The sequence below is a fragment of the Hippocampus zosterae genome, chromosome 5, assembly GCF_025434085.1.
Source record: "Hippocampus zosterae strain Florida chromosome 5, ASM2543408v3, whole genome shotgun sequence".
NCBI classification, from domain to species: Eukaryota; Metazoa; Chordata; class Actinopteri; order Syngnathiformes; family Syngnathidae; genus Hippocampus; species Hippocampus zosterae.
In genome coordinates this window covers 10,603,466-10,627,764 of record NC_067455.1, presented here as the reverse complement: position 1 = coordinate 10,627,764, position 24,299 = coordinate 10,603,466, and the positions used below count along the sequence as shown (strand labels likewise).

The 24,299-nt window shown below is 42.9% G+C and overlaps 2 protein-coding genes across 4 annotated transcripts; one reads left to right on the top strand and one right to left on the bottom strand.

The window, feature by feature from the left end:
- Positions 1 to 4,682: 4,682 nt before the first annotated feature.
- Positions 4,683 to 10,513, top strand: glipr2l (GLI pathogenesis-related 2, like). Of its 2 annotated transcripts, XM_052066131.1 has the most exons (5): positions 4,683 to 5,002; positions 5,341 to 5,449; positions 6,441 to 6,544; positions 7,004 to 7,081; positions 10,001 to 10,513. In XM_052066131.1, exons 1-5 carry the CDS (start codon positions 4,990 to 4,992, stop codon positions 10,174 to 10,176), a joined length of 480 nt encoding a protein of 159 aa, XP_051922091.1. In that variant the 5' UTR covers positions 4,683 to 4,989; the 3' UTR covers positions 10,177 to 10,513. The 2 variants fall into 2 exon arrangements, with proteins under 2 accessions (XP_051922091.1, XP_051922090.1); XM_052066130.1 differs by lacking the exon at positions 4,683 to 5,002 and having other exon boundaries at positions 5,194 to 5,449.
- A 2,320-nt stretch (positions 10,514 to 12,833) lies between these two features.
- nacad (NAC alpha domain containing) lies at positions 12,834 to 24,075 on the bottom strand. 2 transcript variants are annotated; one of them, XM_052066059.1, is made up of 10 exons: positions 23,531 to 24,075; positions 20,720 to 21,006; positions 15,587 to 20,636; positions 15,273 to 15,494; positions 14,544 to 14,632; positions 13,991 to 14,059; positions 13,766 to 13,912; positions 13,556 to 13,690; positions 13,372 to 13,494; positions 12,834 to 12,981 (listed from the first exon to the last, which is right to left on the bottom strand). In XM_052066059.1, the coding sequence occupies exons 1-10, from the start codon at positions 23,619 to 23,621 to the stop codon at positions 12,967 to 12,969; spliced, it is 6,228 nt and encodes a 2,075-aa protein (XP_051922019.1). In that variant the 5' UTR covers positions 23,622 to 24,075; the 3' UTR covers positions 12,834 to 12,966. The 2 variants fall into 2 exon arrangements, with proteins under 2 accessions (XP_051922019.1, XP_051922020.1); XM_052066060.1 differs by lacking the exon at positions 23,531 to 24,075 and adding an exon at positions 22,632 to 22,718.
- Between the last annotated feature and the right edge of the window lie 224 nt (positions 24,076 to 24,299).

Below are 24,299 nucleotides of genomic sequence, written 5' to 3'. Positions count from 1 at the left end.
AACCAATCAGAGACAAAAGCCATGACCAACGAGGTGCCACCGGCAAATCCTCGTAACCTTGTGCTGACCACTTAGCTTCGACTTGAGGAGTTTTAAGCTCGTATCTCACTGAGCGGCTGCAACTGTTTGCGAATGCACCGAATGTCAATTTTTCATCAAGGTTCGTTCAGGGTAGCAAACGGCCGCAAAGACATTGGCGAACCGTTTTTCTTGCCGCATGAAAAACTCCTCAAACAACGTAATAGTTTGCCCGCTTTAATTTTTTTCTGAAATCTCTCATGATGTCACACCATGATGACGATTCAGAGATTTTGCGCGACATCATTTTCCGCAAAACGGCCGTCCAAATATTGAGGTTTGTACTCAGTGCCTCTCTGCTTTAAATATGGATGTGCAGGTTTGTGTTTGAGGAGAAGAAGCATGTGAGGGTAATTTAATTATGGCGCAGATAAAGAGGGTGGCTGGGGTTAATATCCTGCATGCACTGTGCTCTTCCCCCGGACTCACTAATTGCTTTAAACACATTAGGAACTTTATTGACTGCAATGGCCTTTTAAGGCATTATGTTTCTGCTTTTCTCTTTCTCTCACACGATCTATCCTTCTCTCCAAATATAATCTCTGCTACCCCTCTTTTCGTAGTCTGTCCATCCTTTCCCGGGTGTGTTTAATTGAAGGCTCTATAAATATGATGGGGATTGTATATTAAGGCACTTCATCTGTGGATGCAACATGATGAAGTTTGATTGGCAGGTGATTAACTCCTCTTAACCCACAAGACTCCTTCGACTCTTTCGCGCTAATGACGCCGTTAAAGTTCCTCTTGATGTGTTCTGGAGAAAGAGCTTCCGACATTTCGTTCAAGTGAGGGGTGTAAAAAAAAAAAAAAGAAAAAAAGAAAAAGAAAAAAGTACAGCCTTCTCATTTTTCTGGATACGAATAGGATTCTACTCAGATCAACCCTCACACAAAACTGCATTTTCACTCAGATGGACCCCTTAATGAGGATGAAGGTGAATGGAAGGAGTTATTAAAAAGTCTTCACCTTCCTCCCGGGACTGCGAAAGACGAATTATATGCAACTAAGTGCACTTATAGTCACTGTTAGGAGTTATTTCTGTCTTCATAAATCCACATTCTCTGCAGTGATGGCAGAAAGAGAAAATAATTTCTGGCCCTCTTTGGTTGTTTTACCCTCCCCCCCCCCCCCCCCCCCGACTCTATAAAGGATTTGCTGTGGGAGATTTTCATTAAAGGCTTTGGGCGGACGGAAAAATAAAAAAATTAGATTGTGAGGCATCAAGGATGGGAGGAAGAGATGGTCGATGTATAGTGACAAACCAGACAATGAGAAGATATGTGCGCAGATGAAGGAATCAAATATATCCAGCGATCCATAGCCTGTATTCCTCGCATGACATGTTTTTTTCCTTTCTAACTACAACTTGTGTACACAAGCCCAGCACACATGACACACAAACACTTATCACAATTGCCTTAATTAAATTCTACGGGGAAAGAACGTCATGCTTAAAAAATGTCTTCTTCCAGCTGTCCAGTCTAATCACTATGCACTATCCAAGTAATGGAGGGTGGCTGGGGCCTAACAATGTATTACAATAACGCCATGCTAATGAGAAATCAAGAGGCTTGACTTTTAACATGGAGACCATCATGTCCGCTCAATGGATGACACCAAGATGTCATTAGCGATGCTGGAGGGACTCATGTTTCAAATCGCATCCCTCTTTAATGTATTTGTAACCAGCCCCATCTAGCGGCAAATGCAAGAACTGCGATAAAACCATGAATCTGAAGAACACAATAAGGACAAATGTACAAGGACACTAAGGAAGGTATCACATCTGGGAATAATTACTACAAAGATTTTGGATTGTTTCCGTGCGATTTTCTCTCCATTCCCGCAGATCTAACTGAAGGGGTTGAGTTCAGGGCTCTTGAGTGCTTCCCCGCCAAACTTCTCCAGCATGCCTTTGTGAACGTTGTCGTGTGCGCTGGAGCAGAGAAAAGAGCCTTCCCAAACTGTAACCATGAAGTTAGCATTCAGTTGTCCATCCATCCTTTTTCTATTCAGCTTTTTCTCACGACAGCTGTGGGGGGAGCTGACATTGAGGTACATCCTGGACTGGATGTCAGCCTATTGGCAAGGCACGTTTAGTCAAACAATCATTCACACTCATAAGGACAAAGTGGAGTCTTCAATTAAACTAAGGTGCATGTTTTGGGAATGTGAGAGGATGCCTCAGTACACGGAGAGCATATAAATATGACACAGGAAAACCGCTACCAGGATTCGAACCCCCAACCTCAGAACTATGAGGCGGATGCAGATAAATAGACTATAAATCGACTTGAATGTAACTTGATCCGGATGATTTTATTTTGTGCAACCACATGACAAAATAAAATTGAAGTTATCCAACACACCATTTTCTTTTGTTAATTGTCCTCTATTGTAAGCAACAAACATCATAAATAAATGCTATTAGTGTAAAAATCCACTTCGGCTAAATAGCCTAAATACATCTTTTTGTCTTGAGTAGTATGGCTCAAATTACATTGAAGCTAAGTTCAATGTATAGATTCCCCCGTTAAAGTAATTTTCATTTTTAAACGAATCAACTGACAGACACATTTTCTTCTAGATAGTCACAACTTAAATATTAATATAAGGTAATATATACTGTATTTGCCTCCCTATACGCAAATGGCAATATACGTACGGTCAAACAAGACAGAGATGTCAATTTGTGTGACTCATGTGAAACGTGTTGTCCCCATCTCGACAGCATGACAAGCTGCTTGACAGAAAAAAAAAAGGTTACATTTGATTTGCGCAGCACCTTGCTGTGATGACTTCATTAGAAATTCAATGTCTAAGGTCTCGGTGGGCAAGCCAGAACGCATGAATATGCTAAGAACTTTCATTTGGCAGTCTAACAGCTGGAAACCAGAATTCTCTGATGTTGGAATGTACAGTTCCTCCGAAGGCAACACCTTTTCATGCTATTATAGCCTACTTGTGACAGTGTTTCGACAGTGTTTTCTGTTCATAACCCATCTAGACCTCATTTCTGAGCACAGCTGAGGCATGTCCGGTTTCATGAACTCATTGTGGCCTTTTTGATCTTTTGCAGGTGATACGGTTCATCCAACTGTGATCTCGAAGCAGTTGGGGTGAGAACCATCAGCTTCAAGTCTGAGATAATGTTCTCAGTTGGAAAAGGATGCATGGATGGATGCTTCAATTTTTTTATATAATAAATAAATAAATAAAATTAACACTGAACACTGTTTGATGGCCCAGTGGTCCAGTGGTTAGTGCATCAACCTCACAATGCAGAGGTCGTGGGTTCGATTCCAGCTCCGGCCTCCCTGTGTTGACTTTGCATGTTCTCCCTGGGATCTGCATGGGTTTTCTCTGGACAGTCTGGTTTCATCCCACATTCCAAAAACATACACGGCAGGCTGATTAAACACTCCCAATTGTCCGTAGGTGTGATGGTTGGATGGTTGTTCGTTTGTGTGTGCCATGCGATTGGCTGGCAACCGGTTTAGGGTGTCCCCCACCTACTGCCTAAAGACAGCTGGGATAGGCTCCAGCAACCCCCGCGAACCTTGTTAGGATAAAGCGGTTCAGAAAATGGATGGATTCGTGAACATTTTTCTGGTTCTGCTCAATGGCTTAATTGTGCATCTTTTAGTTCTTCTTCTAGTTCATCTTCTACTTACATTTTCATCATGACAACTATCAGTTACATTTACTGGCTCACTAATTCAATGCTAGTCCTTTAAATAATATAATAATAATAATGCATTTTATTTGGAAGCGCCTTTCAAGAAACCCAAGGACACTTTACAATAACAAAAACAATAAAACACAATACAGGTTGAATGTACCTGACATTTTTCAATGTTAAAGATGTATGTATTTTGCAACAGACACAGCTGACAATATCCAAAATACAAACTTGGGCAAAATGCAACTTTTTGCACCATCTGTGTCCATGTGGCTCACCTAGTGTGCTTGTCGAAGGTTCCCCGAAACTCCTTGACCTAAACCTGTCATCGACGGAAACTTTTGAAAATGTTCGCTTTATGAAATGTCTGCAAACTGTCATGCAGAAAAGTGTTTTTTTGTTTGGGGGGGGGTCGCCATTTTTGCATCTGGCCAGAGCCCCTTGGTGTGGAATTAGCTTCCCAAGGCTCAAGAAGGTGTTTTCTTTCAAAACATTTTTGAAAGCAACTTGAAAAAAAATTGCAAAGGAACAATATAATTTGTTTTCTGTGTCCGCCGGGAGTGTCTAGTGTGCTTGAAAGTTTTTTTTTTTTTTTTTTTTTAACTACGGTACTTGATTGAAAAAAAAATCTTAATTTTTGGACCGAAACTGTTCCTTTTCCATATCTGGGATTTGGCAACAACAACAACAACAACATCACCAAAAAAAAAAAAAACTACCATAGATATGAGTGCTTGATGCCCTTTGGTAAAGCTGTTATAAATAACTCCAATGCAGACCATGAATTGGGACACAACAGATGATAGTGACCCCTCAAAATCTTAGAGCCTTATATAGGCATTCGTCTTCGAGTGATGATGTCATGTAGTGTCATGCCTCCTCAATCAATGGAGGGACAGACAAAGAGGGCGTGTTCTCTTGGGTAATGCAAGACACACTCAAGGCAAATGTGTGCAACTTGACAAACAGGCACGTGAAGTTATACACGATAACAAGTAAGGCTTTTCTACCAGATAAACTGCCCAGGGCTGGAATTTGCACACCGGCAGAATTTCAGGAGGACTGACATCAGACTGGAAGGCTATCTCGTCTTGAAACATGAGGCATTAGCAGCTGGTTTGGAGTATTTGTATTAGAAACAGCTGCAAGGGTGTGCAAGAGCGAGCAACTTTTTTTTCTAAGTAGGAAGCACGTTCGTGAACTGACTGAACAGTTCCTGCCACTGCAAGATGGGGAAGTCAGGTATGTACAAAGCCTCGCCAAATTGGGCAAGATGTAAATCAAAATAGTCGGCACTTTTTATTGTGTTCCATGTTGGCTGTGACATTTGTGTGGCTGTGCATTACTGTCTGAATGTGCCCATTGTGTTGGGAGTGGTGGAGAAAAGAGCAGTGAGTGATGGCACCACACTTGGGCGACAATCACTGGTAATCTCTGTCTGGCCTCTTTAACGACACACTCAAGCTCCATTATGGATTCTGCAATAACATTTATTGAACTCGGGTCTTCAATAGTCGTGTCTCCTTTTTGGAAGCTGATGTCTGACATCCTCCGCTGTCTCTCCTTGATGTGTCTCTCAGCCTCAAAGCAATTTGCAGAGGAGGTGCTGCAGTGCCATAACGAGTACAGGAAGAAGCACCAGGCTCCAGCGCTCAAGCTGAGCAGCAAACTGAGCAAAGAGGCTGCCCGGTGGGTTCGCACACAAACTCGACTCATGCTCCCACAGAATGGAAAGCTGTCAAAACTAATTTGGACCACATCGACAAATGCAGTACCCACAGACTGTTATGAGAGATCCTTTGTGTCTTTGAAGTTTATGTTGCAAGTACAGAGCTAAAAAAAAAAGGACTGCGTTGATTCATGTGCATTGTGTCTTTGCCAAAACGACCACATCTTGCATCAGAGTCATTCCATTTCCTCGAGCATGTTTTATTCTGTCAGCGACACTTGGAACGACATTTTAGGATACGTTTATAGAACTTGCACAAGATTGTCATGCTCAACACGTCATTAAAACCTTGTTACGGAATAAAACGGGGCATAATAACAGCATGTGGAAAGATGAAAGCGCTCATATCGAGAGTCAACTTGACTTGGAATGCAACTACTCTAAATATATACTGCAATGCATTTCCCTCTTTCATTTTTATGGGCCAGTACTTTATACATAAATGATTGTGCTTCCGTCACTCATGTGTGGCACATTCAAAAAACTGTGAAATGATTTTGTCTGACCTCAACATATCGTCTACAGTGTGATATCCATACAGTAGTCTGTCATTTACAATTTTGTGTTTTGTTTTAATAACAACAACAAGCAAACTTGTGTATGACTTATGAGTGAAATGTCAACTTAAAACTTAATGCACTTTAGATGCTAACTCGTGGGTCAGAAGTGGCGAGCAAGGTTTTGCAAATTCTCATTAGTGTGCTTTTTGTTTAGATCAAAACCGCTTGTTTAGATTAATAATACAGGCGCTTTTTCTTTTATGAGAGATGACATCAAGAAGAGAGGACTAAGATGCTAATATGCCACATTAGCTAAGAACTCTTTCTGCTCCATTATCTCCTTTAATCCCTTAAGTGGTGTTTTGTCCATATTTTGGTTGCTATGTTGTCTACTTTCTTTTTTTATTTAATAGATTCAAGGTGTCATTGACCGTCTTTTATCTCCTTAAAGTTACGCCGAGAGTTTGGCTAGCACGCGCATCCTAAAACACAGCGAGCAGTCCAGTCGAGGAAGCTGTGGAGAGAACCTGGCATGGGCTTCCTATGACCAATCAGGTACATTAACGATGAGCTAACGCGATAATAATGGGACAATACAAGGTTACACTATGTTTTTTTTTGTTTTTTGAGTACTGTAACCTCTGATGGATGAGAAGCACCCATCGAATGGTTTCTGTCAGTGCTCCTTTGGTCAAAACTGTTTCGTGTGATGTTTGAAGTTTAGGGCGAATGCCCATTCTTTATTTGAAAAGCGTGGATACTTTTTTATTCTCTTCCATTTTCGAGCTCAGAAAGCATGATTCAGTGCTGAAAAATGAATCACTGTGAGTCATAAAGCATCTCCAATGGACTCGCACGGGGTGACGAAAAGTGCAGCGTCGTAAATAAAAACATGTCCCTTAGGGATATGTGCGGATCAAAAAAAAGATTCCATGACAATGCTGTCATTGTGATTATGGTGTGTGACAGAAAAGTGACTTGATGGCGTTGAAATTAAGGTTACTCTGCGTGCAGGAAAGGATGTGGCCGACCGCTGGTACAATGAAGTGAAACAGTACAACTTCAACTCTCCTGGATTCACCTCTGGCACTGGTGAGGCTTTCATGCATTACTCATACTTATCTCATTAGAATTTAACGTAAAATGAACACCTTATGTGGAGGTTGAATGATTTCCCTGTGCGTGTGTGGGTTTTCTCTGGGTACTCCGGTTTACTCCCACTTTCCAAAAACATGCATGGCAGGCTGAATGAACACCCAAAACAGGGGTCCCCAAACTACGGCCCGCGGGCCGCATACGACCCTTGGGCACATTTGACCCGGCCCTCTAACCCTCCTGTTGTCCTCGGGTCAAAATGACCCACCACTGTGTTAACACCCCAAAAAAACCCTAAATGATATTTTTTTTAACTTGAAATTTTATGACTTTTCCTAGATTGTCCCTGACTGCAGAAAAATTTAAATGTTGTTTTTATTCACATTTCCATGGAAGCTGTACAAAAAAAAGTACAAAGGTGGTCTTCGGGGCAAAATGACTCATGACGCAAATAGGGTTGAAATCAAGGTCACAAAGTTATTTACACTCCATAAATGTTTCAGTGTAACTATATTGTAACTATAAGTCAATGCTCTTGGGACTGTTCTGGCCAGCAGAGAAAACCTTGCTGGCCCAGACTGCTCACCGCAGCCGAAAAACATAAAAAGGAAGTTTAGGCCCAACTGAATATCATGAAAATGTGTTGAAGGTATTAGATTTATTGACATTAAAATGTGCAGTTTTCCTTCTTTATATTCTGAGAACGCTCAGTCTTATCCACCACAATTATTTGACCTTTTCATTTTGCCTGTAAATTCCTCGTCCATTAGCCGAGGCACGCATGAGGTTGTTGCTGTCGTGCTGATTGCACGCCTCAGTCAGAACTGACTCAGACACCCGCCATGGAAAAATCACATTACCAACCTTCGTGCCACTTCCAGCGTGGCGCGATTGTTTCAGATGCTTTCTTTTAAACATCAGTTTGCAAAAGTCGATCGCTATTGAACACACTCCTAGCAATGGGTGGGGCCTAACAGCGCAGCATGCTGATTCATTCTCGGCTAATGCGGGAAAAGATTCACCAAGCGAAAGAGACCAATGTTAGCATTCGTGTGTGTGTAAATATTTAAAAGAATTTCCATTTGTTTTAGGGTTCACCTAAGGTTTACTTGGTCTTTCAACAACACTTCTACCAACTTTACTGCTCAGAAAACCATCCTGAACCACTTTACCACAAGTCAGCTATAATTAAAAAAAAAAATAAAAGAGGAAGTTTTGTCCGTTCATTTCTTTTGAGAAATCTCAGAATGTCAACAGCAATCTTGTGACGAGTCAGTTGAGAACTGAAAACAATTCCTTCCAAGGCATCCTAAATGAGGCAGTGCAGTCATGGATGTGCTCACTTAGCCAGCCGAGTCTAAAAAATGAAGAATTTGTCCAAGTCCAAACTCTCAGCATCATAAAACATGTGTTAACTGTACAAGTAATATTTAAAAAACATTGTGCAGTATACTTCTTAACTGAAATGTAAAAAGACAAAGACAAGACAAAGTCAACTAAACCGCTGTTAAAAAAAAAAACTCCATATATTTTGGTCCAGTTCCAAGGCTAAAACGCACTTGAAGAGTTCCAAATTTAAAGACTCATTTAGTTGAAGTCTTGCATGATTTCTCAACAGATGCTTCCTGAAATTTCTGGGTGAAATCCAAATTATTAGTTTAAAATTCTGTAGGCAAATACAGTGAATCAATTGCGCCATCTGCCTGTCGCTGCCCAATAGTAAAAGCTACCCGGCTTGCGTTGCTTCAAGATGAAGCTACCGCATCGCGCATCATCTTGTTGACACACGTTAGCAAAAACATGCATGTTCGATCAATTGAAGATTTGTCCAAGTCTGGTCCTCGAGGGCCCTATCCAGCATGTTTTCCACAAAGCAAAAAGAAAGTCATGAAAAGCATGCTAGAACATCAGAAATTTATTTGGGTGGCTCTTTCATATTTAACTGCTGAGTGTAACTCAAATGCCATGTGATTGATTTTAGCATGTTTGCTAGAACAAGAAAACGTGAATAAAAAGTGAGCAATATTAAATGTTTTTTTTTGGGGGGGGGGGGTAAGTGGAACCACTGAGTCGGAATTCAACGTCGTCATTTGTTTTTGCGTAAGTGGCTTTTAAATACATCCCACTTTACGTCTGTAGTATGCGGTACTGCAAGTGGCTGGGCACTAGCCCAAGATGTAGACTATCTCTCGCCCGAAATCAGGTGCGGTGTGCTCCAGAGTTACTCGGTGCTTGGTCCCAAAATGTTTCATATTTTTGCTTGAATTTTTATTCTCTCTTTTTCCTCTCCTTTGTTTATTCTCTCTTTATTTCTCTCTCTCTCCCTTTTCTCTATTCATTCTATTTTTTTCTCTTCTCTTTTTCTCATTTTATTCTCTTTATTTCTCTTTTTCTCATTTTTATTCAATCTCTAATTCTTTTTCCTCTTTTTATTCTCTTGCTTTTTTCTCTCTTTATTCTATCACTTTTTTCTTTTTCTTTTTATTCTCTCTTCTCTATTTTTGCTCTTTTTATTCTATCGCCTTTTCTCGGACCAAACATTATTAGAAGTACCAAGAACTAAACTGAGGCTCAGAGGGGATCGCGCCTTTTCCGTTGCTGGTCCCTGTCTATGGAATGACCTCCCACTGAACACATTGAGCAACGGGTTTTATAGATGGGCAGCGAAAGGGCTTGCCCATCTTTAAAACCCGCCTAAAAACTCACAAGTATTCTTTGGCATTTGACTCAGCATGACCCAAATTTTGATCTTAAGAATGTTTGGTGCTATCTACCGCCTTTGTTACTGATTTGTTGCTTTGCTTTACTGTTGTATATGTCAGTTGCTCCATGTACAGCACTTTGTGTGCAGCGATGGCTGCTTGAAAGTGCTCTATAAATACATTTGAGTTGAGTTGAATTGCCTTCCACCTGCAGGCCATTTCACAGCAATGGTGTGGAAGAACAGTACGACGCTGGGTGTCGGTAAGGCCGTCGCATCGGATGGTTCCTCCTTTGTGGTTGCCAGATACTCTCCAGCTGGGAATATCACCAACCAAGGACACTTTGAGAACAATGTCCTCCCTGCTAAAACGGCAGGCTCTCCTTCCTAAAAATGTAGAGACTCGACTTGTGGAGAAATGGAACAACCAACTCGCATTGGACTTAAGGAGAACCATGTTCTCATTGGAAAAACTCTTATAAATGTTGAAGACAAAGATGTACTACTGTTTACTAAACACAGGGACTCAGTATGGTCTGTAGTTGAACCCAAACAAAGTAATATTTACCAGCAATGTCTGTTGAACTTGATTGACGTCACCGGTTCTGGCATAGTCATCGATTCAACATGTTTTGTGTTTTTACATGTTGCCGCTAGAATTGAGAATCTTGTGTGTGTCTGTTTTACTCGTATGTATTGTAAAATTAAAATGTAAAATAATTATTGAATTTTGAATATTGCTGCAATCCCTCAAAGTTAAGCAGAAAATCACAGTTGGCTTTGCCTGTTTTTCGCTTTTTGTTGTTTCTGTCAAATATATGAAACCACTAATAAACATCATACATGAACATCATATTTACCTTTTTTTGGGGGGTACATGGTCGGTTTTTTTCCGACCAAAAACGCCTTACTATACATGGTCGTTTTTTGGGGCTAAAAATGCCTTACTATACATGGTCGTTTTTTGGGGCTAAAAATGCCTTACCATGCATGGTCGTTTTTTTGGGCTAAAAACGCCTTACTATACAAGGTGTTTTTCTTCGGCTAAAAACGCCTCACTATACATGGTCGTTTTTTTCGGCTAAAAACGCCTTAATATACATGGTTGGTTTTTTTCGGCTAAAAACGCCTCACTATAGATGGTCATTTTTGGGGGCTAAAAATGCCTTACTATACATGGTCGTTTTTTTCGACTAAAAACGCCTTAGTATACATGGTTGTTTTTTTTCCGGCCAAAAACGCCTTACTATACATGGTCGTTTTTTTGGCTAAAAACGCCCTACTATACCTGGTCGGTTGTTTTGGCTAACAGTGCCTTACTATACATGGTCGTTTTTTTCGGCTAAAAACGGCTTACTATACATGGTCGTTTTTTTTTGGCCAAAAACGCATAACTATACATCGTCGTTTTTCCCCCGCTAAAAACGCCTTACTAAAAAATTGTCGTTTTTTTGGGCTAAAAACGCCTTACTATACAAGGTGGGTTTTTTTCGGCTAAAAACACCTCACTATACATGTTCGTTTTTTTCGGCTAAAAACGCCTTACTATAACTGGTCAGTTTTTTGGGCTAAAAATGCCTCACTATACATGGTTGTTTTTTTTCGGCTAAAAACGCCTCACTATACATGGTCGTTTTTTTCGGCTAAAAACGCCTTACTATAACTGGTCATTTTTTTCGGCTAAAAATGCCTTCCTATACATGGTCGTTTTTTGGGGCCAAAAACGGCGTGCTATACATGGTCGTTTTTTTCGACTAAAAACGCCTTACTATACATGGTTGGTTTTTTTTCGGCCAAAAACGCCTAACTATACATCGTCGTTTTTTCCCGCTAAAAACGCTTTCCTATACATGGTAGTTTTTTGGGGCTAAAAATGCCTTTCTATCCATGGTCGTTTTGTGGGGCTAAAAACGCCTTATTATACATGGTCGTTTTTTTCGGCTAAAAACGGCTTACTATACATGGTCGTTTTTTTGGGGCTAAAAATGCCTTACAATATATACATGGTCATTTTTTGGGGGCTAAAAAAGCCTTACTATACATGGTCGTTTTTTTCGGCTAAAAACGCCTTACTTTGGGGGCTAAAAATGCCTTACTATACATGGTCGTTTTTTGGGGCTAAAAATGCCTTACTATACATGGTCATTTTTTTTCGGCTAAAAACGGCTTACTATACATGGTCGTTTTTTTGGGGCTAAAAATGCCTTACAATATATACATGGTCATTTTTTGGGGGCTAAAAAAGCCTTACTATACATGGTCGTTTTTTTCGGCTAAAAACGCCTTACTTTGGGGGCTAAAAATGCCTTACTATACATGGTCGTTTTTTGGGGCTAAAAATGCCTTACTATACATGGTCATTTTTTTTCGCCTAAAAACGCCTTACTATACATGGTCGGGGTTTTTTCGGACAAAAACGCTTTACTATACGTGGTTGGTTTTTTGGGGGCTCAAAATGCCTTCCTATACACAGTCATTTTTTTCGGCTAAAAACGCCTTACTAGAATAACTATTTTTCAAGCCACTTTCTTAAGGAGCAGGAGCGTGGAAAAAGAACGAAGGTCCATATGAAAAAAGAAAAAAAACATGGTAGTCAAAAGTAATGGGAGGGGAAAGTATAAAGCATACAGACCCTTTTAGGGGTGCTCAAAATCATTTTTAGAAATACCAAAGGTGACTGTAATGATAATGTCCTTTGGTGTTATTGTCTCCAAATTATTAGAAGCAGAAAAAGTGCCATCTACTTTATTAGCGTTTGCATTGCCCACTATCTCCTTAGTGTTAATGTTAGGACACAGAACAGTCGAAGAATTTCACTTTGAATCTCAACACCATTTACATTTGACCCTTAAAGGTATTAAATTAGCTGAAAACTTTCTCCTCCTCCATCAGTAAGTACAGGGGGGCTGAGCTATAACTGTATTGAGGCATTTATGAAGGTAGGTGCACAGACAATCAAAGGCCCTCAGTATTTCATGTTATGAAGGGAGATTCACTGTCCCATAAGTTGAAATCAGTGCAATGCCTCCAGCAAAGCTTGCATCCGAACAGACTTTTACTATTTGATTTATTGAGCAGGATTTGGAGATGCAACATACAGTAGCAGCGATACAGAGTGGTGTTTAGGCTTTGGGTCGACTGAGGAAAAGGAGGCGGTCAAGCTTCGGATCACCTACACCGTTCACATGGTCAGCTCCTGGAAGCAAAAAGGATCGAAACATGTAACATACAAAATTGGTAGGACCGGTACTTTTGTACTTTTTATTAAGTGGGGTATTATGAACCCAGACAGGTTGGCCTTTTCTAACTTATCCCGTTATTGCTGAAAACTCATTTGTTTGTTCATTTTTATGCAGAGACAAACCAAAAAGGTTTTTAAAAAGTGCTTTGGTGCCACCTTGAGGTTGTGACAACTTCCTTCAACGAGACTGCACTCAGGTTGTTGAACTTATACTGCCATCTAGCGGTGAAAAACTAATCAAGGGACGATGCCCAGAACTGAAGAGTGACTTGGAGAAATTCTAATTGTCATGTTCCCTAACCCTCACTCCAACTCATTCATCTATTCACCATCTACCATCCTCACCATGATAGCGTTCACGATGTCGTTCTTGTTGTGCTTCAGCGCACGCACAGCCTTTGCTCGAGACACATTGGCCTGAGCCATCACCAGCTCAATGTCCCTCTGCTCCAGACCCCCGTCATCCAACTGGAAGGACAGCATGGAGATAGTCATGACGTCCACTTGTCTTAAAGAGAAGTGGGCATACCTCCTCTTCTTCCTCTTCGCTCTCCTCCTTGATGCTAAGGCTAGGTGGGACAGGGGGCGCCAAGGGAGTGGAGGTCACAGGCACCTTGAATTTCTCCGCAGCAGCTTTGTGAGCCTGTTGAGAGAGATCCTCAATCTTGGAGGGAGGGAGAAAGAGAGGAATCAGAAACGGAAACGTGCAACTGAGATTTATTTGGAAAAGGAGACTTACCTTGGCCTCTCCAAATACAATATAAATATCTGACGCAGGGCTTTTGAACACATCTGGTCGGCTAATGACGAACAGGATACTCTTGGACTTCCTTATGGTTATTCTGGTCACACCATGGACCGCCTTTAGACCTAGTTTAGACATGGCCTACGTGCACAGAGCAGCAGAAGAAACGTCATGATACGCTGGCATCAAAATGATTCAAGGAAGCATTGCTAGTGTGACCTTGCGGGCCTTCTTCTCACTGCGGCTCTGCTTTGGTCGGTTGAGGCCTTCGTCTGGAGAGGAGAAGGACTGCAGGGGAGGCCAAGTGTTATTTGAGACTATTTTAAGAAGCAATGGCACCAAAATCAGCCCACCCTCCTCCATAGGATTGCTTAAAACGCCTAAAGCTAATTAACTAGCCGCAAAGCAAGTAGGGCAGGTCATATTATCAAGTCATGTCTGGAAAGAGCAAGTTGAACATTTCATGGACCTACTAATATCAAGTATCCCACTGATAACTTATATCATAAGAGCCAATAGGTGATAACTGTTGTGTGTGTGTGTGTTTGATTTTTAGTTCTGCTCCATTTTGATTGGTACAGTTGGACAGTGCCAACAAACTGGATGGATTTGGAATATTTTACACATTTAAGAGAGTCAAAATAGCCTCCTAATATGACACGATGCACTTCTACATTACTTGAAAACGACGACCTCATTAAAAACATAATCATTAATGAATAACTCTTTGCACTGTACAATCAATAGAGGCAAAAATGGCATCCAGACACACCTGTGGTTGATGAGGTCTCATCGGCTCCTCCTCCAGCTCAAGGGCCGAGCCATCGCTCTCAGACTCATTACAGGAGGCCACGAGAGAACCTGGGCAAATACATAGACAAAACACACGATTAGGTGTCTTTTATTTTTTGGTAGGTTTTGTTGTTGTTGTTGTTGTTATTGTTTTCCTTTTTGGATTTTGTTATTGCTGCAAATACTCATTACAATGGCAACAAGTCCACATGAAGTGTGTCCCCAAGACTCGAGATGAAATAGCTGCAACATTTTGTGTATTAAGGAACTGTGTATTATTTTAAAAAGGCTGATGTGAAAAATTGACAGAGATACAAGCTTCAGAGCATGTAAATGAACATTTCCAGGTTTAAAATCATTTTCTCCCCTACCCCTCCCCCTCCCCCCGAGATGCATAACCTGGATGCGTTCTAAATGAAATCATTTTAAATTAAACAGGCAATTTATTTCAATTGTAAAATATTAGACTCCATTTTTGACACATCCGCCCCAAAATAATCTCGGTCGATATATCAAAAACTGGCTGATTCAATTAAACATGAACTCCTTAGCAGAGGTAAGCAATAAAAATCATTGAGAGTCATGGGTAAGGCATCACTGGCAATCTCTCATTTAGCTCTTGAGAGATTTTGTAATGTATAGTAACACTACAAATAGGATGATAAATATCCTGTTGCGATCAAATGAAATGGGGTGCGCTTTTACTCACAGTTGTTTTTGAAGTTTTCAGAAATTGCGTGGCTGCGGTTGACTGAATAGCTTCCTGACTCTTTGTTGGTTAGCCGATGAGAAGAGAAGGGGTGGCTTTCCTTTTGATCAGATTCGCGAGTTCTCTCCATGGATCCCCTTCTGATTCCTGCTGCTTCTTTGAGCACACGAGGGAGTTCACGGTCGTCCTCAATGTCTGTACCTCTCTCGACTAGGCTGGACTCTTATGGGGAAATAAAATATTGATTGATCAATACCCGATCATATTTTGTGCTGGGAATATAGGTTATGATTTGCAAAACACATACTGCTTACCTTTGGCCAGGTTCTTGATGCAGCCTTGTTTGGTGTAACAGGGTGAAGGAATGGAGGACGATTCCTGGGTTGGCTTGGACACCGCAAACGTTGTGTCTAAAGCAACACTTGATTCGGATTTAGTCGGTGTCAGATGGGTGATGGCGGCCCCTTTGTCACCGGGAAGAATTTGCGGGGTAAGTACTTGCTGGCTTGCCGGAGAAGTGGAGTTCATTGTGGCGGATGCATAGGGTGCGGCGAGGGAAGGGAGTCGGTGGGCTGAAAGCGCAGGTTGGGATTCTTGCACAGGTGTGGGAAGCTCATTTTGTGGCTCTGTTGAAGCTCGAGGGGTGGGTGAGGAAAGGGTCGCAGGAGAGGCTGAGGAAGGAAACGGAGTGCATAGTCTGGTGGCCTGCGATAAGGAGTACTGGACATTGTCTATGTTGTTGTCATTAATGTCCACAATGATTCTTCTCTCGCTATTTGACGGTGGACTGTTGTCAACCATTACTGCCCTGTTGTCCAGCCCGTCGTCTTCCTGGTGTGAGTCTCGGTTTGTTTCGACTGTGGCATTGAGGTTCACTGGCGTCGGGCTGTCACAGTTGCGACTCAAGTTATTTGGACACTTTTCAACTTGAATCTGTGTTCCAGACTTGTTTTTCTTCTGCTGAGGCTCGACTGATAACATTTTATTGTTTGCCTTTTTGTCTTGATTGATTATTGAAAGGACGCCCTTAGCATTTGAGCTTCCGTCTTTGGAAGCATGTTTGGGAGTGAGAGGTTTCTTTTCAGGGTCAAGAATGTCAAGACTGGAGTCTAAATTAGTGATCACCTTAGAGACCTTGTGTTGTTTCCGTCTTCGCCCTTTCTTCGTAGCGCCAGCTTTCTCTGTGCAAAGTGCATCCTTAGCAGTGTCTTGTGCAAAACGTTTCGGGGTAGTCTGTGGGGAAGAGGGTGTTTCTTTCTTCTTTTTATCATTCTTTGAGCAACTCTCTTTGAATAGAATAGAATTTTCTTCCTGGCCCGTCCCTGAGTTCAAGCGCGCACACTGCTGTCCTTTAGAGGAATCTTTAGTCTTTGGTTCATCAGCACGTTTGTCAGTCGCAGGACTGGCATCAATTGTTTTTTGGTCTCCAGCGTCAGGCTTGACCACCATCTCATCTGATTCTGATTGCAAACCACAATTTGCATCTCCAATGGGTGCAGGGGCATTAGATTTACATCTGGGATTAAAGGAACCAAAGAAACCATCTACTAAACTAAGTGCTGTGTTACTATCTGGGGTGATTGTCTGATCGTCTGGACGTCTTCCTAGTATGCTTTTGAGATGTCGGCTTGCTGCAGATTTAGCTACGCTGGTATTATTTAATTGCGTCTGCATCGTGTGCGTTGTTTGGGTTACAGGAGCCCCTGCGGGTTCTTGTTCATCGTTGGGCGTTTCAACAGAAACCCTTGATGGCGTCTCTTCAAGAGGAATATTGGAAAGTGATTCTCTGACTTTGACATTCACAAACTCAGGTCTCACTTCCTCAGACAGAGCATTCAGTCCTTCACGCATTGCTATTTCTACTGAGTCAAAGGTAGTGTCATTATTATTGTTGGAATCCATCCATGTTAATTGCATTTGTGTGTCTATGATATCTCCATCATTATTATGATTTAAATTACTGACATCATCATTAAGAAATCGTTCTCCCCCACCTGCCTCTGAGAGCTCCTCGATGGACTTCCAAGAAACCAAGTTGGACACAGAAGTCCCTTCTTCTATCAGTTCGTTATCTTCTCTGGGATGCCTCTTTCCATCGCTTCTGTTGATATCTTTCATCTCCGGAACATAACCAAAACCTTTGTCATATTTCTGGAATGGTTCACTACTCATGTTCGGAATCATAGTCGTTTGTGTCCTGTGGCCTCTTGTGTCACACATAAGGACACTCTCTGCCTCTAACTCATACTTCTTCCCCAGTGACAAGGAAAGAGACTCGCCTGCTCCCCATATTCCAAATTCAGACACTGATCCTAAATGTAATTGAGTCTTGTCATCACACCAAATCCTGGGTTCAGGATCAATTTCCCTTCTGGTAACTGTTTCTGAGTTTTCTCTTTTGGGTGAGATGGCTAGAGGAGAGTGAGGGGATCCGGACGCCCCAAGTACCTTCTCGTCAGTACTCAAGTTCTCCTGACTGGAGTCACCGGGACAATGTTCAGGAGTTAAGGTCAGATTGTCTACAAGGCCCAAAATAACCTCTGGAGAAGTAGAGATTGGGATATTACTGGGGTTTGGACTCGGGTCTTTAGGGCAGGAGAGAGGAAGCACACCTTTATTCAAGTCATTAGTGGCAGTGGTCATACCCAAACTCAAGGAACTCGAATCTGTAACTCTACAGTCCACACCTCTAAGCTCTACTCTGCAGTTGTCATTCTTCTTGTTCCATTCTTCTCTCTCAGCTTTGTCAGATCTACCGGAGGAGCCCTGTGAAGGTAAAATTCGACTTTCTCCTGCAGCTACATTGCTCTCCGTCTGATTATGACTATGCTTGATGAGCAATTTATAAGAATCCCTTTCTGGAGTGGGATCTTCTTCTCTGCCTTCCGTGGGCTGCTTCAAACTAACGTCGTTCCTATCATCTTCATCTGCCGATTCCTTGTGAAGAACTGGATTACCAGGGTTTGTAGTCTCTAGTCTCCCAAAAGACGGGCAGGGGTAAGATTGGACAGATGGGTTGTTATGAGAAACATTACAAGGGCATTGGTTAGATTCCACTAGAAAACTAAAATCTTCTTTTATTTCAGTCTTTTTCGTGTTTCCTTTTTTCAAGGGCTCACATTGATGGGCAGCTGTAAATTGCTTTGCTGGGTTCTCATCCACTTGTGCAGCTTTTGTTTTGTCTGATGGACTGGAACGTCCGGGATCTTCTGTAGCTTTGTGTTCTATTTCATTGCATTTGGACGTGGCAAACATGTCTGCAGACCGACCAGTTGTTTCAGGGTGATCCACGATCATATGCAGACTTGGCTGTGTGCGTAAGGTTTCAGCTTGATCGATAGTTGCGGCAGGTCCCTGTTCAGATTCTGATTGCATTTCAGTAGAATCAAGTGTCGGTTCTAGTGACTGCGCATGCCTCTCGGTACTGTACAGGCGTTCATCTTCCTCCCCATTATAGGAAGCAGAATCTAATGAGTCATCCGTATCATCTTGGAAACAGAAGAAGTCATCCAGACCGTCATTTATAGATGTCTCGGAGAGTGTATGAAGAAAGGAGGCTGAGCTGTCCTCGTCGGTAGCGCCTTCCAATACTTCTCTGACGTACTCTCCCTCTTCGTCATCTTGCTCTTCTTCATCTCCGTTTTCCTCAACCACTTTGACCTCGACATTAGCTCCCTCAACTGCCTCACCACTGTCGTCAGTGCCACCATCATTAAAATGCTCCTCTTCATCATGGCCACCATCCCCACCTTCCACACTTTTATTCCCATTGATATCATCGGCAGCATAGTCGTCGTTATCATCATCATCATCATCTTCAATGTCAGCTTCCTCCTCTCCAGCTGCGTATGCATCCACATCCTTCCCTTCATTTCTGTCCATCACTATTTCATTGTCATCCTCTGTGGGAAATAGAGTGATTTCAAATGAATCTGCTTGAAAGATAAGGCTTGTGTGAGGAGGAAATGGGATCAGAGAGACAGGAATCATCCTTTCGTCTTCTGGTATATCCTCAGCGCAAACTGCCCGAGAGAACATAAAAGAACTGGAGCCAAGCTGACCAAAGGCTTCAGGACAGAAAGGATCCAGGTGAGCGACAGGTGAGTCGGGACTAGGGTGAGATGAGGCTACATCGGGAGTGACAGCTTTGGATGTTTTCTCTCGCTGATCAGCCGTGTGTCCATAATCTACAGCAGATAAACATGGCTCTAGTTGCAGTTGGAGTACTGAATGGGTGGGTCTTAGGTGCTCTTCTATCGCTGCACTAGCCTCTTCTACCGGACAGAGAGAGCTTTCAGACTCACCACCATCCTCCTGGGAGTCACTGGTGTGGCTGCTACTGCTCCTTGGTGGAGGTGTATGTGCAGTCGCCCAACAAGAGCGACAACTTTCTTTCGGAATCCTGGGCTGACCTTCATCATTTTGAGCTTCTTCCTCTTCAGGTATTGTTGTACCTGATATCCTAATTCGTGGATTCATGACATCATCCGAAGAGTGCATATTTAATTCCCCTGCCCTCTCCACCTCACGCTCTGGACACGTTCGCACCTTTTCCTCACCAACTTCATCTCCAATCTCGGACAAGGAGCCAACAAAGCAAGCACGGGCCTCCTGTGTGTCCTCTGAAAGCAGCAGGTTGGGAGAAGTGGAGGGGGATGCGGATGATTCGTAGGAGGAGGTCCAGCTTCCCCCTTCAGCTGTCATATAAGAGCCAGAGGGGGAGGTCACAGGGGAGCAGAGGTCATCGCTGTCTGAGGGTAAGCCCGGTGAAGGGGAGAAAGCGGGAGAGCCTGGATATGAATGATGTTTAAGATGCGAGGCTTGTGACGCCATCTTGATTGGAGTGGAAGGGGCCGTATAGTAGAAGTCGGGGTCGAGTGACGAGGGCACGCCCACTCGCAGTGGGTCTACAGAACAAGTTGGCTCGGAAAAAGATAGAGTCACTGGACAGGGTTGCTCGTGGACAGACTGGGAAGGCACTTCAACTTTAGCAAGGCTTTCACCCTCTATCTTTGCCATCAAATTGTCATCATTTGCGATGGGCTCCAGACATGCGGAGGATGTGGAGGATGGTAATGCAATGGTTGAGGGTGGAACATGTTCTGTTGCTTTATCTTCTTCGTCCGGGTTTTTAATTTGACACTTTTCCTCGCTCGTTTCCATCTGGGGCTTGTTTGCTTTTGTCTGAGCTTCAGCAAAACGTTGGCTAACTGACGATGGGCTTGCCTGATCACAGCGGCCATGCAAGTGTGTTCCTTTCAGGATCCCTGAAGGTTTAAGGAGCGTCTCCTGGCCCATCACCACCCTTGTTTCCATGGTCTGCGGCTCTGGATAATCACTTTCCACCTCAGAACCAGTCAGCACCTGGGGGTGATACACAGAACACATTAAATTTGTGCATCTGCTGCAAAGATATGAAAAATATATCTTCCAAGTCTGACACCGACTTTGATTCTTTCCATTTTAACGGGGACCAGACGGCCGCAAGGTCCATGACCGCCTAGTTTCCCGGACAATCTTGACAGGTTGTTTTGCCGATGGTCAGACCCTTCAGGTTGAGGTCTTGGAGTCCCAGTGGAGTTTGATGTTGCATGAAATATTCTGGGTCCAAATGGGGATGTGTGTGATGGTAGTAGCTTCTGAGGAGTGCTGGGAGAAGGGCTTGAGCCACTGTCGGAAGGAGAAGAGCCACTGTCACTGGGTGTAGACGCTGTGGATGGATGTCTGCTTTTTCCTGGAAAACAATTATTTATTTTTTATCATAAACTTCATAAAAATCTTTGTAGAGAGATTCTTTCATGATAATATGAAACTGATGAGTCCATAGTTAAACTTTTGGTCAATGAAAGATGCATGTGGACAAATAACACATCCTTTACCTCTTTGTTCATTGATTGGTTTTAATGCAGTAATATATGAGGCTACATTAATTGTGCTTCACGTCAATATATCCTGAGAAGATGTGATGTGAGTCCCTTTCTGTCACAAAGAAGGAACAGAGGCTTCATTTTAACTAGGCCGTTGTCACCATGACCTCAATCCGCATGCTGATTGGCCATTTTGACAGACAAGTGGCACTGCTCTGTGCCAGCCACTGACAAACACCAACACACACACAAACGCACACACACACACACACGTCACCAGTTATCATTGTCACCCTGCTTCCTGAGAACTCCTCATGGCTGTGGCGAGTGCAAGCATCAGCACTTAGCATCTCGGCATGATCTCCATCCCAACAATAAGCTCTGAAGTTTGTTGGTGTATGAGCTGAGTCATGCTTTGCAGACTTGGCTCAAACGAGCGTGATACCCTGCGACGCATGACCACAACTCAGGGCAACGTTGTTGTTCCAGCAACAAATTACTAAAAGGCAACAAGGTAACCGTTAGCTTAAATGTGAGCTACAATATCTCCGCTGTCGTTCCTTGAATAGCTGTGTGCTGCTCCTTTGGGGGAAGGCAGTGAAACAATAAGTGGAGCAGAATCACTCAGGCTGCAGCACCTCCTCAACAGGCCTGAGGGGAGTCAGCTAGTGCTTCAACGAAGGAAAAAAAAAACAACCACCATTGACTTTCACTCCTTAACTGTCTGTTGCTTTCAAATATACTAACAATGATGATTTATTAGGTCAGCATTTAGAATACATTAATCCATTGATCTTAAAATTGGATTTCTTGGTATAATTGATAGAGTTCAAATACCTTCGAAAATATGAAAGAGACCTGAATAATGCAAGAAGGAATGAAAAAAACATAGCAGAAAAGCAGCATATTTAATTGTTTAAAAAATCTGGATCATCATGCTGAAAAAGCCTCTCTTTTATTCCTGTGTAGGTCACATACGTCCCACTATCGCCATATGTCGTGCGCTCTATCTGACTGGAGCTATGTGCTGGCCAGGGATGGACAAAGCCACCCCTTGTCACTCTCTGGCCACTTCCACACCTACAGGAAAGTTTTCATATAGAATTTTTCTGCCATTTTCACATGGGTGCAGTCTTCTTGGACCTCTTGATATTAGCTGTCATCAAGCAAATCAATGCATGAGATAGAAGTAAACTATGAGAGCTATGGCAAAGAAAATGGCATTTTGTAGTACTACATTACACTCGGGAAAATTTTGCTCTTGACTTAGACTTGTTCCTGCTTGATTATGAGCAGGGGTATTTAAAAAAAAAAGGTATATTCTCAAACGTATGCTTTGGGCCACCACGACCAATGTAGCATTAGCTTGGAAGCCAGCCTGGTCAATCCACAATGGTTGTTGAATGTTGATAGACTACTATGCAACGTACCTCGAAGGTCATCAAAATAAAAGTGAAACAAGTAATACTGCACATTGATAGTAATCCCTTACCTCTCTTTTATTTTGAAGTTAGTCCTCAGAGGCAATCGGAGCGGCTAACTAGATTTTGAATCGAGGCTGGCCCGACCTATTTTTTTAGGACGCAAAAGCACAATGACAGACTTGAACTGGAGCGCAATATTCAATTTCCAGTGCTCATGCGCACCGGCGCACCGCTCTTGTGCACCCCCGATTTTGAATGTGATGGGGATTGTTCTGGATATGTGTAAATTTCATATCATGAAATTCTGACTGTGGACGGTAAGAAAAAGAATGGAGCGTGCACTGCCACCCCTGAATGAGGTGGTGTGTTACCCTGGCCACGGCCCACCCAACTGAAAATTTTTCTAGCTACACCTATGGTCGCAACTCTTGTTAGCAGTTCATCAACCTTTTACAACGTTATAAAGTTTTAATCTCCAGCAGTTAGAACCACTGTTGCTGGTGTGTGTGTGTAATTTCTGCCATGCTGCTATGTCATGATCCAGCAAAGGTGTTCAGGGAAGGGCGGAGTCACATTCGTACATTCAATCCGACACTTCACAAAACTGCTTACTGCATGAAGGGCGACAATGAGGCTGCATGCGCAGCATGACATGGAGGTACTGGAGCAGAGGATGAGGCAGTGGGCCGAGGACAGGGTTAGGGCGGGGAGGGGTTTCGGAAGGAGCAGGGAAGCAAGAAACACGGGGCAGTCACACACATGCTTTGGAAGTCTGATTTCTGCAAGTCACAGTCATAAGCTGCCATGTGTTTTAATGCCCTAAGATGACATGCAAGTGCATCAATGCACGAGAGTGCCTATTAACAGATAGTCGACATTGTATTATTATATGCTATCATAGCCTTTCTTTGTATTGAAACTCATAGCAGCGTCCCCGTTTCTGTCCCATAAGCCCCAGAGGTCCTACCTGGTCCTGGTCCAGGGAGCCCGGTGTCGTCCTTCCCCTGTCCTGGATGCTCATTGGCGGGGACGGATCTGCGAGCGCTCTCCCCCGGCATGCTTCTCTCGTGGCTGCCTCCCTTTGGCTCTGACGCAACAATAAAAGCCAGAATAGACAAGGTGAACGAGGGGGGCCGGGGGATGGAGGAAGAGGAGAGTGGGAGGGAGGGAGCGGAGTGCTTAGCGACCCAACAATCTCATCTTCCCCGCAGCACGTGTTTGTGGATGAGTAAGTTGTTTTCTTCTCTGTACCAGGGATGATGGACTCAAACTCTATCCGTGTATTATGCGTGTGTTTATACGCATGTCAAATCCGCAGTCTCATTTCCAATTCTTCCACTCCTCCCTCCCTTCTCTCTCTATGCGCCTCTGTGCCAGCCAAGCTCTGGACTGGATCTTGGGAGGTGATGTCAGCAGATTTCATGCATCCATCTCAGTGCTGCCCTCAACTGTGAAGGAAGATACTGCAAAAACAAGGCGACGACCCGGCGAAATTTGAAACAAGCCGAGGAAAAAGAAACTCGTAAGGAGCGACCTCGAATGGATCTTATTACATCCTTTTTGCCACCCCCCACCCCCCGCCCTCTGCATGGATTGCTTCTTTAATGAGCCCCCTAAGGCCAGTCAGAGCATCTGTTTATCTGCCTCCTCCTTTTTTTATATACTTTGGGAGATAACAAGTGCAGAATGCATAAGCGCTAATGGAAAGAGAAAGACAGAGGCTGAGCCGCGTGAGC

Bases quoted from the DNA above. Each gene is read 5' to 3' on its own strand.
- nacad (XM_052066059.1), bottom strand. From the start codon at position 23,621: ATGCCGGGGGAGAGCGCTCGCAGATCCGTCCCCGCCAATGAGCATCCA. The intron at 20,637-20,719 runs GTCGGTGTCAGA...TATCACCCCCAG, and splicing joins TTAAAATGGAAAGAATCAAA to GTGCTGACTGGTTCTGAGGT. The intron at 14,060-14,543 runs GTGTGTCTGGAT...CCTCCCCTGCAG, and splicing joins TGAGACCTCATCAACCACAG to TCCTTCTCCTCTCCAGACGA.
- glipr2l (XM_052066130.1), top strand. From the start codon at position 5,232: ATGGATTCTGCAATAACATTTATTGAACTCGGGTCTTCAATAGTCGTG. The intron at 6,545-7,003 runs GTACATTAACGA...CTCTGCGTGCAG, and splicing joins GGCTTCCTATGACCAATCAG to GAAAGGATGTGGCCGACCGC. The intron at 7,082-10,000 runs GTGAGGCTTTCA...TTCCACCTGCAG, and splicing joins TGGATTCACCTCTGGCACTG to GCCATTTCACAGCAATGGTG.